General features: G+C 36.0%; 1 protein-coding gene across 3 annotated transcripts in view; it reads left to right on the top strand.

The window, feature by feature from the left end:
* The window catches only part of LOC127415211 (formin-binding protein 1-like), a 48,682-nt gene extending 38,922 nt beyond the window's left edge, over positions 1-9,760 (top strand). For 2 of the 3 annotated variants that reach the window (XM_051653856.1, XM_051653854.1), the window contains 2 exons: positions 797-936; positions 2,271-2,671. In XM_051653856.1, coding sequence (XP_051509816.1) covers positions 797-936; positions 2,271-2,449 — 319 coding nt within the window. In that variant the 3' untranslated portion in view covers positions 2,450-2,671. Of the gene's footprint in view, positions 1-796; positions 937-2,270; positions 2,672-4,078 lie in introns of those variants that run through there. The other variant, XM_051653855.1, reaches the window with a different exon arrangement.
* Positions 9,761-17,050: the final 7,290 nt, after the last annotated feature.

Here is a 17,050-nt window from a genome sequence, read left to right as displayed (position 1 = left end):
TTCGTGTATATGCATTCCTACATTGGGGGAATCACAGAGTTTTAAGTAAGAGGGAAAATGGGGGCCTCGGTATCTCAGCGAGTAAAGACGCTAACTACCACACCTGGAGTCGCGAGTTTGAATCCAGGGCGTGCTGAGTGACTCCAGCAACCAAATTGGCCCGGTTGCTAGGGAAGGTAGAGTGACATGTGTGGTTTTCACTCTCGGTGGGGCGCGTGGTGAGTTGTGCGTGGATGCCGCGGAGAATAGGGTGAAGTCTCCACACGCACCATGTCTCCATGGTAACGCGTTCAACAAGCCACGTGATAAGATGCACGGATTGACGTTCTCAGACGCGGAGGCAACTGAGATTCGTCCTCCGCCACCTGGATTGAGGCGAGTCACTACGTCACCACGAGGACTTAGAGTGTATTGGGAATTGGGCATTCCAAATTGGGGAGAAAAGGAGAGAAAATAAAAATAAAAATAAAAAGTAAGAGGGAAACCCCTCTATTGCATTGCAGTTCCGCTGCAGGTCGCTATAGAAAGTTAAAGAAACAAACACAGCAATAACTCTGGAATATCTGGATATAAAGCAAAACAATGGAAATTAAAATAGCAATGTCTTCCTCGGATGCCATGTTTGGTATTTACACAAGTGTCGCGGGGAAATTACACTGTTTTCTCGCAATAACCCACTTTCTTGCAGTAAGCCGCATTCTGGTGTCCATTTAAACGTAGTCATTAACTGACAATCTAACTATAACGTCAAAGTTAATTTTGTCTGTTTTACGCATTGCATGTCTTCTGTACATAGTCCGGATGGCAGCTACACGGAAGACCCCAGCACAGAGACCATGCAGTTAAAATCTCGCAGTACTGAGTTTGATGATGAATTTGATGATGAGGAACCGCTGCCCACCATTGGAACATGCAAAGCACTTTATCCGTTTGAAGGTATCAAGAATACACCTACCTGACTCATAGTCCTCAAGTATGCAAGTCCATTTTGAGTTTGTTATTAACCCTCCTATGGTGTTCGGTCATTTTTGACTGGAATCACTTTTGCTGATTTAATAAAAATGGTTTCCTTTATCTGAGTGGTACAAGACTTGGTGACTGGGCATGATTCGATAAGTCTAAGAGGTTGTAAAAAAAAAAAAAGCGACAGCTTTTGTCTTAGCGGTCAAAATTGACCGACCATTGAAAATGAATGGGAAAGACCAAACACAGAGAAGGGTTTTTTTTTACCTGTCAAATAAAATCAACAAATCAGCCACACACACACACAGAAATTAAAGGGTGAGACTATAAAACATCCAGAGTGCAACAAATACACACCCAGTCACACACACACACACACTTACACACACATAAAAATTAACTGGTGAGACTAGAACACAGAGCATTTTTTTTTATTTATTTGTCAAATAAAACCAATAAATCAGCCACAATGCTAAACACACAAACTTAGAAATTATGGGTTGTGACAGTAACACACCCACAATGCAGAACATGCACACATACACACACACACACACACACACAGAAATAAATGGGTGAGACTAAAATAGCCAGGAGGCAGAACACACAACTTAACACACACACACACAGAAATAAAGGTGTGCAGACTGTCTCCCAAGAGACATTTAAACCAGCATTGTGTGCAAAAAATGTAAAAAATCCATCTGAAAGTTACATGCTATCATAACTACACTGTCACCAATGCATGAATGCATAAAGACGTTGCATCTTTCTTTACTGTTCTTACTGTTTATTTTTGTTTACATTTTGTTCTTATTTATGCATTTATTGGTGTTCATTATTGTTGTTCACCTCACTGACTTGGACATGTTTGCAAAATACATTTTTGCTATAGAAAGTTTGTAATTGCAAAATTTACTCTGATTCTTTTGTTTTATACTCCAATTGAATTTTCACAATTTTGCAATTCATTTCTGTTAACTGCAAAACTGACACTTCAAGTCCATTTTAAAATGCTAAACTTTGACAAATAATGGTTTGATAATGTCTAAATATACTTTATATACAAATGTATTACTTGTGATAAAATATCCAATATATTATATAAGAATATAAAACAAGCAATCAGACTACATAGTTGGTGGCTGCATAGAACACTGCAATCATCTACTGGCTATTATTGTAATATTGTAACATGATTTGTTCACCAGATGGCAGTTATCTGCCTCCAATATGTCACATTCTCTTATTTTCTTTATGTTTCAACATATAAAAGTGTAGGTTTGTGTTTGTGTTTGTGTCTGTAGGCCACAATGAGGGCACTATATCTATGGCCGAGGGGGAGATGCTGTATGTGATCGAGGAAGATAAAGGTGACGGCTGGACCCGTGTGCGGAGAAATGAGGACGAAGAGGGATACGTGCCCACATCCTACATCAAACTCTTTTTGGATATGAATGCCAAAGGTGCTATGACATACATATAACCCCACATCGTTTACCTGTACATACAGCATATCATAACATGAATATGTCATCATCCTCATTTAATGGTGGACTCCTGTTTTTACGTGTACCCTGTGACATATTGCACAGCCTTGGTCTGCATTTACTGTATGTTTTTAATTATTTTCCCTGAAAGTGAATCAATGTTAAATATGTTTTGCATTTTTATGGGCAAATTAAGCAATAAAAACACAGCTGCTGTGTAATTTGGATATCGGATGGTTATGGCTGCTTTACCAACATATCATGTTCATATTTTGCATCATGACTTTGCATTAAGGTTGTTTTCTATTGCAACCTATTTTCTATATATGGGGGCAAACTGACTAAATGTTTCCACACAAAAACCTGCATCTTATTCACTAACTACACACAATCCAGTTTAACCAGGCACTAGTTGCACTAAAATAGCACTGCAGCATGAGTGTGATACTGTACAGAGATCCAGTACAACCTGCAAAATGGGGAATTGCGATGTGCAAATTGTACTTAGCACTACATTTTGATCTGATTGTTACCTGATTTGAATTATAACTTTCTTGAATTGGGAGCTAAGACAATGCAGACAGTACGAGCAAATAAATAGCGCTTTTAATGTCCGCAATTCATTCTTAATGAACCCCCCCCCCCCCCCCCCCACTATAATTTGTGTATGATCTTCAAGCAATGAGCTGCTTTTAGTTTCATACCAAAAATATTAGTTAATGTAATGAGCGGATTAGCAATTATTCTGACCTTCCAGCAATAAAATTCATTACTTGCTAATATTTTGGCCTAAGATGTGGCCTCAAAGCTACAGAATAATTAGCAGTCCTGCGTTTTAAAGATAATCAAAATATGTTCTTGAGAGAATCTTTACATGAGAGGAATAGAATATAATTTTCTCTGGTACGTTTACTTTGGTGAAAATGCTTTTTTTGTTTTTGCCCAGTGGCAAATCACATTCAATATAAATGCATATCATTAAAGACGAAAATGAACTATTGCATGTATCTATGAGACTTTCATTAGCTTTGCATTTACTGCTGTAAAAAAGAAAAAAAAAACTGTAGAAGTACTCATGGACCCATAGTACACGCAAACACCTTTCATTGTTTTGAGCATTTTAAGCAGTGATTAAAAAGTGGCTGCATGTTATTCGTACAGTGACCAGCATGGGAAAACTAACAGAACAGAGATATACAGGAGATTTAGTATAGAAAAATCACATTGCAGTGTGTAATAGGCATACTTACAGCAGAAGAATACCACTCTTTGTGCATGCTTTAAAAACAGACAGGCTATTTATTGCTGTTTAATGAAATCAGCAGCTGTACATTTGCACCATTGCTTAATAGTGATGCAAGCTAAATATTAAGAGTTTTGTATTGTTTTTACTCTCCCTGTCTTTAATTCACACTTCATAGTGGGGTTACACTGTGAAGTTGAGCTTCCGTGGTTTTACGGAACGTTTTAAACCCATAAGTTCATTACTGTCTGAAACTGGTCAATCAACGATTGTAAAGAATGTCACATTATTCAATTCTGATGCAACATCTCTAACATATCTTGTGTGATGTTTTTTTTTTTCTTCTTCTTTTTTGCTTTTGTTTCTGTTCCTTTCGTTGCAGATCCCTAAAAGTGTATGGCTGGCACAGGAGTGGCAGGGCAAGCGTCCTTGTGCGAAACATCGTCCTATTGTAACAGTATTGAGAGAGATGGCATATGGGGGACTAACTGAAAGGAAAATCCATTTTAAACGCAAACCACTTTCATTGAATCCTCTCCTTTGCCATACGAATGGGAAAAAAACCTGTTCATGACTAGCTAACTATTTGCAAATGCTTGCTTCTCGTATGGACCTAGAATATTTAGTGCCGTAGCTGCTTGCTGTCAGACCGGAGCCCTTAGGTTTGTGTGCAGTGGCACGGAGTAAGTGCCGTATACATGTCTTGTTATTGCCTGGCTTGCTTCTGAGCCAAGAGGAGTTTTGTCATAAAGACATTAGATTTAATTTATATTTGTCAGTGCAGACTATTCAGTTATGTGAAATTCTCAAACTATAAAACTGTGGGGGATAATAGGGGGACTCATTTTATACATTATAGGATTGTTTTAAGTTATCACAGTGCTTGCAAAGCAGCACTGTATATCCCGCCTATTTTCTATTTTTCTTTATTTTTCCTTATACTTCTTCTTCATACTTCATTTTCATCTTCCTCATACTTCCTCTTCTTCTTTCTCATACTTAATTTTTCTCTCATACTTCCTCATCTTCTAAGTATTTCATCTTCTTATTTCTCATACTTCCTCTTCTTTCTAGTATTTTCTCTTCTTCTTTCTCATACTTTCTCTTCTTTGTCAAACGTCCTCTTCTTCTTCCTCATACTTCCTCTTCTTTTTCCTCGTATTCCCTCTTATTTCATCCTCATCCTCATACTTCCTCTTCTTCTTCCTCATACTTCCTACTCTTCCTCATATTCCCTCTTTTTTCATCCTCCTACTTCCTATTCTTCTTCCATATAATTCCTCTTCTTTTTCATATTCCTTTTTTCTTCCTCATACTTCCTGTTCTTCTTCCTCATACTCCTTCTTTCTCATACATTATTCTTCCCTCATACTTCCTCTTCTTCTTAGTATTTCCTCTTCTTCTCTCTCATACTTCCTCTTCTTTTTCCTCATATTCCCTCTTATTTCATTCTCATACGTCCTCTTCTTCCTCATACTTCCTCTTCTTCCTCGTATTCCCTCTTTTTTCATCCTCATACTTCCGTTTCCTTATACTTTCTCTTCTTCTTTCTCGTATTCCTTTTTTTCTTCTCATACTTCCTCTTCTTCTTCCTCATATTCCCTCTTTTTTCTTCCTCATACTGCCTCTTCTTCTTCCTCATAGTTATTCTTCCTCATATTCTCTCTTCTTCCTCATACTTCCTCTTCTTCTACATACTTCCTCTTCTTTTTTGTCATTCTTCCTCATATTCCCTCTTTTTCTCCCTCATACTTCCTATTCTTCTTCCACATACCATACTAATACTTCTTCCACATACTTCCTCTTCTTCCTCATATTCCCTCTTCTTCTTTCACATACTTTCTATTCTTTCTAATACTTCCTCTTCTTACTTATACTCATCTTCTTTTTTATATTTCTTCTTCCTTATACTTCCTCTTCTTTCTCATACTTCCTCTTCTTCCTCATATTCCCTCTTCTTTTTCCTCATACTCCCTCTTCCTCTTTCTTATATTTCTTATTCTTTCTCATATTTTCTATTCCTCCTCATACAGGGTTCCCGCAGATCCTTAAAAAGTCTTAAAATGTCTTAAATTCAGTTTTCCAAAATTTAAGGTCATAGAAAGTCTTAAATATTTTAAAAGATACAACAAAAGTCTTAATTATCATTTGAGTTCTTAAATTTGGGGGCGGAAAGAGAGGAATCGTGATATGACCTAATGTGATTATTAAACTTCAAAAGATTATGATCTGATTAAATAAATGCATGTACTGCATACTTCAGAGTGAAAACATGGTACTGTTGTATTTTCTCCAAGCACGTGGGGGCTTGTGAGTGTTTCCAGCTGTGGCGGAGCTGTTCATAATCATAAGGACATATCGGAAATTTATGACAAGTGACCACTAATGATCAACTGTTGATGATGATGATATAGTGTTGATGAAATATGACAATGTTTACTGTTAATTGTTTATATTGTAATATGTTGTAGATTATTGTGTGCACATTTTATATCCCTTATTTGTTTGAACGAGCAGCTGGAAGCAGTGAAGCACAAACATTTCATAATAAGAGTTCCTGGTTTGTTTCAGCCTTTAGAGTTAAAAGTTCCCTGCTATGAATTAGATCTCTTTTTTTCTTTTCCTCTGGTAATTGCTATTTTGGTTGCACCATAAACTGCATCTGGAATTTAATTCAATATGGACTCTTGTAGCCTCTGTCTGACCCTCCCCATCACAGGAAGGAAAGGCTAAGAACATTTAATATAAACTACCCATTTTAAAAACGAATTGCCTTTCTTTCAAAACATCGTATCAGCAAAATCCAATATCGGTCGACCTCTGATTTGTATTTATTTTTTATAATGGTACATAAACCAATTTTAATGTGATATATATGTGGAAAACATGTCTTGACTCTTGAGTATTTTAAACTTGCATATATCCTACCCTGTTTTACTGATAAGCAATGTTAAGGCCATGTTGAATGTGTGCCCCTGCCTGTTTAAGTAATAGTCTGTGATACATGATTTATTTTGAGATTGTGTTAGTTTGTTTTAATTTGGGGATATAGTATTAATTGTATTTGTTCAGGTCTTGAAAAAGGTCTTAAAAAGTCATAAATTTAATTTTAGAAACTCTGCAGCAACCCTGTCATACTTCCTCTTCCTCATATTCCCTTTTCCTCTGTCTCATCCTTTTCTTCTTGCTTATACTCCCTCTACTTTTTCATATCGATTCTTCTTTCTTAGTTTCTCTTCTTCCTCTTGCTTCTTCCTCGAATTTTCTTTTAATTTCTTAGACTTCCTCTTATTTTTTTGTACATTCTCTTATCCCTCATACTCCTTTCTCATACTTCTTACTCAGACTTCCTCTTCTGCAATTAATTCAGCTCAAACCACTTAATGTACAAACACAGCCTTAGGTATGCTATCTATTTTTGTTCTTTATAAAACTTTTAATTTTTTGGAAATGTAGAATTACATTTGTAAAGACTTCATGAAATGGTTTGACTAGCACAGTTTCTGTGTGTGTGTGTGTGTGTGTGTGTGTGTGTGTGAGTAAGTGTGAGTTGGTTTTTGTGGTTTACATGAACATTTCTTTAGGTTACACACTTGTAATTATGAGGATATTATGCTATAAATGTGGTTTATGAGGATACCCCTAGTGTCCCTGTTATTCAAACGGCTTAAAAAACATACTAAACAATGTTTTTTTTGAAAATGTAAAAATGCCGGGTTAGGTTTAGGGGTAGGGTAGGGTTAGGGGATAGTATATATAGTTTGTACAGTATAAAAATCATTATGTTTATGGAGAGTCTTCATAATGTTAAGAGTACCAACATGTGTGTGTGTGTGTGTGTGTGTACATGTTTATACTACATTGTGGGGACCAAATGTCCCAACAAGGATAGTAAAACCTGATTTCACCTACCTTGTGGGGCCCAGCCAGCAGTCCCCATGAGGATAATTGCTTATTAAACATAATAAACGATGTTTTTTTGAAAATGTAAAAATGCAAAAAGGTTTCTGCAAGGGTTAGGTTTAGGATTAGGGGATAGAAATGATCCTTAGATCTGTATAAAATGCATGGAAGTCTATGGAGAGTCCCCACAATGATATAAAAACAAGTTTGTGTGTGTGTGTGTGTGTGTGTGTGTGTGTGTGTTTGTGTTATTATATTTTCTTTTGAAACAGGAAGTCAGAGTGGGGTATTTGTTCTACGTTTTAATTCTAATTTTTTTTTCTATTTTGCATTTACATCACAGCCTTTTTTTTTTTTTTTTTTTTTTTGCTGCCTTGCAAGCACTGGTATTTCCTTAAGGAAATGCAAATCAAGTTGTGATTATTAATATTATTATGAATGTAAAATGTTCCCCTACATTTTGTGTGAGTGATATGTGAGATGATGGTTTAGAATAGTTTTCTATGGCATCTTCTTCCCAGAGAGGAAAGAACTGTCACCTCAATCACTTACTCATTCACACTTTCTTCCTGCGATGTGTGCACACACACGCCACAGCTGCTCCCTCTCTCTTGCTCACTCTTTCTCACCTTCCCTTCTATTTTCTCTCACTATCTCTGTCTCAAACACTATCTTTTCCTACCTGCTTCTCTCTCTCTATGTTGTTCTTGCTTTTCTCAGACATAATTTTTCTATTTCTTCTGTCATTCCTGTTTATTCATCTCTATCCCTCTTCTTTTCACTCTCTCTTTCTTTCACCTCGGTAGGTGGTTATACTGACCATCTCTGATTGATTTCTGACCCTGTTTACACCTAGTATTAACATCCGCTTTGGGGCGATCTGATCTAAAGTGGACAGCACATGTTCCGATCACTTAAACCACATTCGGAGGCAGTTTGGAACACGTGTGACCGCATTGTATTTGTAGTGTAAACGTTAATCAGTCCGAATGCTCTTGGACAACATCAACCTGTCAGTCATCAGTTGAGCTAAAACAAGGGTTTTAGACTTTGCCGGTTATGTTTGGTAAACTAGAAAATAGCCTTCCAATTGAAACAATTGGAAAACCCCATACATATACATGAACAGGTCTTCATGGAACACCTCTGGTTTGCCTCACATTAACATGCAGTGACACAGATCATGTCAAATGATCACGTGAAATACTTCACACCCAAAATTTAGAAGCAATAATGTTCTAATTGTTTGTGTTTTTTCTTTACACATTATCAACATGCATTAACACACTGGCAAAGTGTGGGATGTCTGTTGTCATGAAATCAGAGACCCTTCCATCGAAATTCGATCACAAGTAGTCACAGGAGACACATTACTTCCAGGTTTAAACGGCGATGTGGCTCGTCTGAGCGGATCTGATCTAATCGAATTTTAATATCATGTGTAAACAGGGCCTCTCTCTCTCTCTCTGGCTCTCTCAGCTCAGTGGATGTGGCTGTGTATGGTGTAGCTGTAGTGGTGCAGTCCAGTAGATGTTGATGGTGGTCTTCAGCTGGTGCCGTGTTTCGACGCATGCATGCTTGCCCTGTCTCTTTGTGTGTGTGCCAGTCTTAGGGGGTTCGATTCTCCATAAAGTTCAAGCCTTTGACTTCTGACGGTTGAACTTATGCTTCTTAAATTGTGTTTGTGCCTGTTTATTTCTTCCTACACTTTATCTTCTTGGGTGTTTTATTTGTTTTGGAAAATATATGCATGGTAACTTGTCTACACACCCCTCTAAGTTATTGTTTTCAAATGTTTACACCGTTTCAGATTCTTTTGAGTCTCTCTGAATGATTGATATCATTCCGATTTTATTTTTGGTGTTAAACAACAAGTATTTACCTCATTCACAATAGATTTGGGCTGCTCTTCTGTAATAGGTTCTGAAAGTAACAAATATTGTCATATTCATTCACAAAGAAACTTCTGCAGAGCTGAAATGTCTGGTTTTCTGTATAGTGTGCTTTGAATTTGCTGGATTCTCTTCCTTCAAAGACCTCATAAACATAAAACTGCCAAAATCAAGTGTGAAAAGCTTGTGACTTTTTTGCAAATGGTAACAAGTATACAACCCCAATTCCAAAAAAGTTGGGACAGTATGAAAAATGCTAATAAAAACAAAAAGGAGTGATTTGTAAATTATATTCACCTTTTGCAATATTGAAAGTACCACAACTACACATAATATGATGTTTTTCCTTGTGAATTTTAAGCAATTGGCAATTTCCTTGGCAATTTAAGACTAATAACAATTTGATGAGTTGAAATAACAAGGCGATGTGAAACTGGAGTTGTTAAACAGGTGAGGCAGTCGTGTCAAGTATATAGGGAGCCTCCAAAAACAGCCTAGTCCTTCAAGAGCAAGGATCATTTGAGACTTTCAATTTACCAAGAGATGCTTCAGCAAATAATCCAGTACTTTGATAACAATGTTCCCCAAAGACAAATTGGAAGGATTTTGGGCATTTCACCCTCTACAGTGCACAATATAATATATATTTCGGTGAGTAAAGGGAAAAACCACTTCTGAATACGCGTGATCTCTGATCCCTCAGACGTAACTGTCTTAAAAACATCATTCATCTGTAATGGATATCATGAACATGGGCTTGGGATAACTTTAGTAAACTTTGTTAGTCAACACCATTCGCTGCTGCATCCACAGATGCAAGTTAAGAATTTACTATTGCAAAGCAGAAGCCCAACATCAACACTGTCCAGAAGCGCTGCCGACTTCTCTGGGCTCGGTCTCAACTTAGGTGGAAAGTAGAACAGTGGAACTGTGTTTTTTGGTCCGACAAGTCCACATTTAAAATAGTTTTTGAAAAACACAGCTGTCGTGTTCTCCGGGCCAGAAGAAAAGGACCATTCAAGCTGTTATCAACTTCAGGTCCAAAAGCCAGTGTCTGTATGGGCCAGGGGTGTGTCAGTGCCCATGGCACGGGTAACTTGCACATCTGTGAGGGCACCATTAGTACAGACAGATATGTAAAAATTTTGGAGCAACATATACTGCCATCCAGCATGTCTTTTCCAGGGACGTCCCTGCATTTTCCTGCAGGACAACTTCAAACCACAAACTGACCAAATAAGCAGAGAGTGTGGGAGCTAGATTGGCCTGCCTGCAGTCCTGACCATCTCCAATTGAGAATGTGTGGTGCATTATGAAGTGCACAATACGGCAACGAAGACCCCGTACAATTGTTCAGCTGAAGACCTGCATAATGGATGAATGGGGGGAAATTCCACTTTTTAAACTTAACAAACTTGTGTCTTCAGTGCCTAAATGCTTAATAAGTGTTATTAGTAGAAATGGTGATGTTTCACAGTGGAAACATTCGACTGTCCCAAATTTTTTGGAGCATCTAATTTGAAATGACTGTACATTTTCAGAAAAACTATGACATTCACAAATTATAGCATCATATAATGTGTAGTTGTAGTGCTTTCAACATAGCAAAGGGTGAATATAATTTACAAATCACTCCATTTTGTTTTTATTTGGATTTTTCATACTATCCCAACTTTTTCCAGAATTGGGGTTGTAGTAGACCTTGAGTTTAATGACTAATAAACTCAAGTTTTAGTTCAGTTATCGAATCATTCATGTTGTAAAAGGCAAAATTGTATGTCTGTCAAACTGGGCGGTTTTTATGTAGAAGTTTAACAAATTAAAGCTAATTTTAAAATGTTCCTATGTGTACTATTTATTGTCTAACTAGGGATGCAATCAGTTGTTCAATGTTGGGGGGACCATATGTACAAGATTGAGAATTGGTCATTGAAACACGTCCTCTGCATTTTCTGTTGGTGGTTAAAGCCCTGAATAATCATGTAGTACCTGACAGAGTGTGACCAGAAGTGGGCGTCAGATGTCAACCCAAACCATCAAGTGTAGAGTCAAGCCCAGATGATCACAAATGAAATGCAGTATAAAATGCACAGTGTTGTGCATGTTATTAAATTAAGATGAAATGGCTTTTGAAATACAAATCCTGCACAGAATGCCTCTTGGTGCTTGTGTTACATCAGTATAAAGACTAAATAGTTCATACAGCTTTATCCACTATGACTAAATAGAACCAAAGGCAGACAAAACAGTCCTACTCCTCAATTGTGTGATTTTAGGGTAACAAACTCATTTTGTTTACTTTGTAAGTACATGATGCATATAAGATGGCAATAAAATGGTTAATAATGGAATTTGAATTAAAGGAATATTTCAGGTTCAATACAAGTTAAGCTCAATCAACAGCATTTGTGGCATAATGTTGATTACCACAAAACTTGTGCCTCCAAGCAAAGCAAAAATCGCTGTTACAGTAAGGCACTTGCAATGGAAGTAAATGGGGTCAATTTTGTAAATGTTAAAATGTTGTCTGAAACATATAGCCACAAGACATAAACAGCAAGCATGTTAACATGATTTTAGTGAGAGCTTACTAACCTTTTCTATGTAGTTTTATACAATTTTACAACTTTTTTTCCAAGACAGCATAACCACTTAAACCCTAAAACTCTTAAAAGGAGAGATTTATGACTAATAATGATTTAAACAACTTTGCACCTCAAATACACAAGTTTTAACAGAAGAATTAATGTAAGTACTTTTATAAAATTTTAACACTTTAAGCTCTGAGTTTTTTTTTTTTTTTTTACAATTTCCTGTTTCAGTGGCATACCCAAAATTAGGCTTAGGCTATAACTCAACAAAATGAAAAAAGAAGGAGGGTCAAGTGTTTGGTATCATTTTAAAGAAAACTTTTTAAAGACATTTCATGATATAGATTATGATAAATTCTGAGACTCTCAGCCAAAGAAACTGCTGAAAAATCACACAAAAAACTTGAGGCAAAAATTTTATTTTTTCCTTAATTTTCTGATTTGACATTATATATCTCAGGGTGTACAGTAAATAAGGTAGCAACGAAAAACATGTTTTGTTCCCAATCATGTCACCTGTAACTGAGTAAAATCTTGTGTTGTAACAAAAAAGCAATCAAAAGTTATAGCATTACAAAAATAATTCATCCTGATGTCAAAAAATGTCTCCAAGTGTCCAAAAGCCTCTCCAAACAAATAAAACATAATTATTGTACATGATAACTAATTACACAACAATGACTAAAGTTATGCTCTCTCTCCAAAGCATGCAAGCACAAGTAACAAGATTTCATTCAATTCCATTCTGTGTCATCTGAGCCATCATTGAGTCTGTGTCATGTTCTTGGCGCCATCCCCTGGTGGCCAAATGTAATTAGAGTGAACGAACCTCTCTGCCCATATTTGGATGACTTCCACCTCTGGTTGCAGTGATCTGAATCCTTATACAATTAGTTTAGCATTCCATGACGCTGGACAACGTACTACATTTCCAATGAAGTCATCTGACCCAGGAAAGCTAACATGTTTTTAGTCAGATAGCACATTATGTGTTGTGTGCACATTGTGCTTAGTGTGGATTATCCAATGCTCAATGCATCCGATTACGTTGTGTGTCATTTAAAGATAATTGCCTTCTCTAAGTAATGGTATATGATATTTTATTTCCATTTATTTTTCATGAAGTTATATGTGAAAAATGCGGCATATAAGCAACACCTGTTTTCATGTAACATGTATGTCAAAGATATATTCTTAGCTATTACTCACTATATTTTGTCTGTGAGTAAAACAAATAGACAAAGAGTAGAATACAGCCAGAGAGCTTTCCAAATGGACCACTACTGATTTGTCTGCAAATTTCAAAGCACTTGTTCAGTTTTTGTCATAATGCCTACATGCATTGTAAAGTACTGCTTCTAAGCTTTCAAACGATACCTATTTTGTGTTGGTCAAGACTAGTTTTTCTTGGTCACACTACATCCTACACTTATTTTGTCACACATGAATTATGATACACATTTGTTACTAAACTTAATTTTAAAATATTTAAAGATAGAAATTATGTGTATGTTATGAGGAATTGCTAAAATATGTTTGTTGCCTAGAATGTACTTCACATATAACAGAGTAAAAAAAAGAAGAAAGAAAAGAAGCAAGGAACAAATTCTACAAGATTCTGTTAAGTAACCTGCAGGAAACACCTAAAAATAAATGTTCGAAATTTCTGTTGGAAATGTATATTTTTTTAGTTATGCTCAGCTCTAAACTATTTTATTAGCGAGGAATTGCCTTTTTTTTAGCACAATCTTTATAAAACGATTTTTTAAAAATTACAGCATTCACAAATGACTGAAAAAGTCATGGAAATTCATTTGTTACAAAATGTGGGAACCCTGCATTTTATTCAAAAAATAAAATAAAAATAAGCCAAAAAATGTACATCGCTTTCACAATGCATGCAATCGAGGGTTCAATGAATAATACAAGTTCAAAGAGTCTATACTCATTGATTCGGCACATTACAGCCATTAATTTGATTGGGATTTGACGCTTCTATACTTAGTGTCTGCTATAGTTATTTTAGCAGTGCACCATTATATAAAATCTTTGGAGCAGCTTCTTCCCAGAACTCTCAAGAAACCCTCATACACTGGGTCAAAGGTCATATCCTGAAAGAACATGGAGCCATAAACCGTGTCTGTTCTAACAGGAACTCTGAGCTTCAGATGAATGGCTTCCTGCTCCTAAGAAGGTACCCAGCAGTCTAAAGCTCAAAGCTGAGAAGGCTTTAGGAGTGGAAAGAGGGTGTGATTAGTTCAGCAGGTGAGGAATGCCAGATAAAGAACAGAATTTCTTACATCACGTCCGGTGTTTGTACTTCTCTTTATTTTCAAGCTATGGAATGCTTTACCATTCACAAGGCAAGGAATTCAAAACAAGTTCATTAAGTTTGAATAGCGTCTTCTTTTTAAAGCAGCTTTTGAGCACCCCGCCCGAATATCACAAAGACCTTCCACAATCCACATCCCTCGACCTCCGAGAATTTATTTCCCGGTCAGAATTTTTCTTTACTTGAACATATTTGTTAAACCCTGCCTTTGAACTGTGTTGGTACCACACAAATGGTATTGTACAAACTAATGATGCCTTTTTCTTAAGTGTCTATTAAGTGGGATACATTCACTGTTAATGGGTGGAGTAGGCAACAGGAAGTGGCACTGCCAAGTGGAGACATTTGTCAGACTTTGGCACAGCCCTGCTGGAGGAAAGAGTTTACTGTTTATTCCCAAGGCCACACAACTGCTTACTGCATACCAATGTTTCCACAGGATTTTACTTTCAAAAAGTACACATAATGCAGTTACAGTTCGAAGTTCATTTCGATTTGGACATTATTTCTGGTTCAGCGAGCGAGTGAGTAATCTGAGCCAATCCAGTAACAGTTGGACTGATTCAGACCAACTCTTGTGATGACTTCAGTCTTGATTCACCAACTGGTTTGACTGATTCATTACGAAAAAACAAAAACAAAAAACTGACCAATCGCACAGCACACAGTGGTGTATGTTCAGTTTCGCAAGAATGGACATGCTCCACTAACGTTTGCCAGCCAGAAAGTAATTTTGAACAGTAGTGAAAAATGCCACTTTGTTTGTGATATCTTGTCATGTAATGCAATAAATGATATGCAGTTTTTAAGCGTGGCTTAAGAGTCCAAACATTCAGGCACCTTTGGTAAAGATTTGGGTGTTTGGGTAGTTAATAGTTTCACTATTAAAATGCTAATTCTTGATATCATGAATGAAATTAGCACTAGTGAAAATGTTCATTTTTGATATGTGTTATTAGGTTTGCAGCAGTCGTAAAAATATTGATTCTTGATATCAAGATGACGTCATTACTCACAGAACTACCAATTCTTTATATCAAAAATGGAATTTCAACTAGTAAAAATATTGATTTAAAAAAGATCAGAAATGCACTTCTTACTAGTAAAAATGACCACTTTTTATATCAATAACGTAAGAGTCAAATCTATGAATATATTTTTACGTTTGCATGTTAAGTATTTCTGAATTTATGTTAAATAAGTAATTCATTTACTTATTATTTGAGTAATGGATTTCATGGTATTTTGAAAAGGACTCGAAAAGACACAAAGCTCATGCTTAAATGAAAAATCAACCCAAATATAGATGCAAACTAGTGCTAATATAAAATAAGGGACATCAATTGATTTATTTAGTGATTTAAAGATTAATTAAAATATTTGGTTGTTTTATAATTATTTCATTATGTATTAAAGGATCAGTTTATGTAAATATTTAATTTTTAATAATTATAATTAGTTACAATAACATTATAGATATCTGAAATTAACATTGCCACCAGTGAAAACCAAATTACAGACATCAAAAATAAGAATTATTGTAATATATTTGTTGATAGCAGGAGTGGGCATTTGCAATAGTAACAATGTAATCAGTAATATCAAAAATGATTACTAGTTACAAAAATTTGTACTAGTAAGAAGTGCATTGCTGATATGTGAAATTGGAATTTCAACTAGTAAGAAATTAATTATAGATATCTGTAACTGCGTTCTGAATAGGCGTGAATGACAGATCATTGTGAAATTCTACAAGTGAAAATGCAGTTACAGATATCAAGAAGTATGTTTTTTTATAGTTGAAATGAAAAAAATATATATATTTGAAGAATGTGTATTTCTGCAAGTACTGACATCATTTGTATTGGGGGTTTTTTTGTTTTGTTTTTTAAATCAAGCATTCATATTTTTACTAGTGTAAATGTAATTCCTCCATTCCTGACATCAAGAATAATATGAAACTGAATTGTTGATATGTATAAGTCATATCCTGCACAGCATATCCTGCACATGATTAAAAGTCAATTCGGCTTGCCATATAAGAAATGGGTTTGCACGACTCTGAAATTACTCTCCACAACAGGCATCCTCCCATGGACAACAATAACAGAGCAACGCTTAATTGACTTTCGATTAAATATAAGGAACACAACATTGTGCTTGAGATCTTTCAGAGAAACAGTGATTCCTTTTGACACTTTGAATTTGGCACCATTTTGTCTTTCTAAAATCTGTCACTTAGTGCTGACGCAGATCCTTTTTCCTGAACGGGTGAGATTTTTATTGTTTGGATGAAGCAGACCCTGCTATCTCCATCCAGCAGCAGCTTCCTGTTTCCTCTTACTCTGGAAATGCTGCATTTCTCGCTCCCTCCTCATGCAATCCTTCAAGCATACGTTCACCCAACGTTTGCTGTCCTTTTGTTTGAAATTAACCATTTATTTTTCTTGTTTTTCCTTTATTTGATGGTATTCTTTAAGTTACTTTTTATAACAACAACAGACTGAAGAGCTTCATTGTGATAGGGAGACTGGGGCTAGTTGTCACACAAGGAAGGTGTTGCAAGGGATATATCTCAGTTAGTATAAGGTTTTGAGTCCAAAAAATAAACAATCTTGTTTTCCAAGAAAAGAAAA

The sequence above is a fragment of the Myxocyprinus asiaticus genome, chromosome 24, assembly GCF_019703515.2.
Source record: "Myxocyprinus asiaticus isolate MX2 ecotype Aquarium Trade chromosome 24, UBuf_Myxa_2, whole genome shotgun sequence".
Taxonomy (NCBI): Eukaryota; Metazoa; Chordata; class Actinopteri; order Cypriniformes; family Catostomidae; genus Myxocyprinus; species Myxocyprinus asiaticus.
The sequence above is the reverse complement of the archived record's forward strand: the minus strand, read 5'-3'. Positions and strand labels throughout refer to the sequence as shown.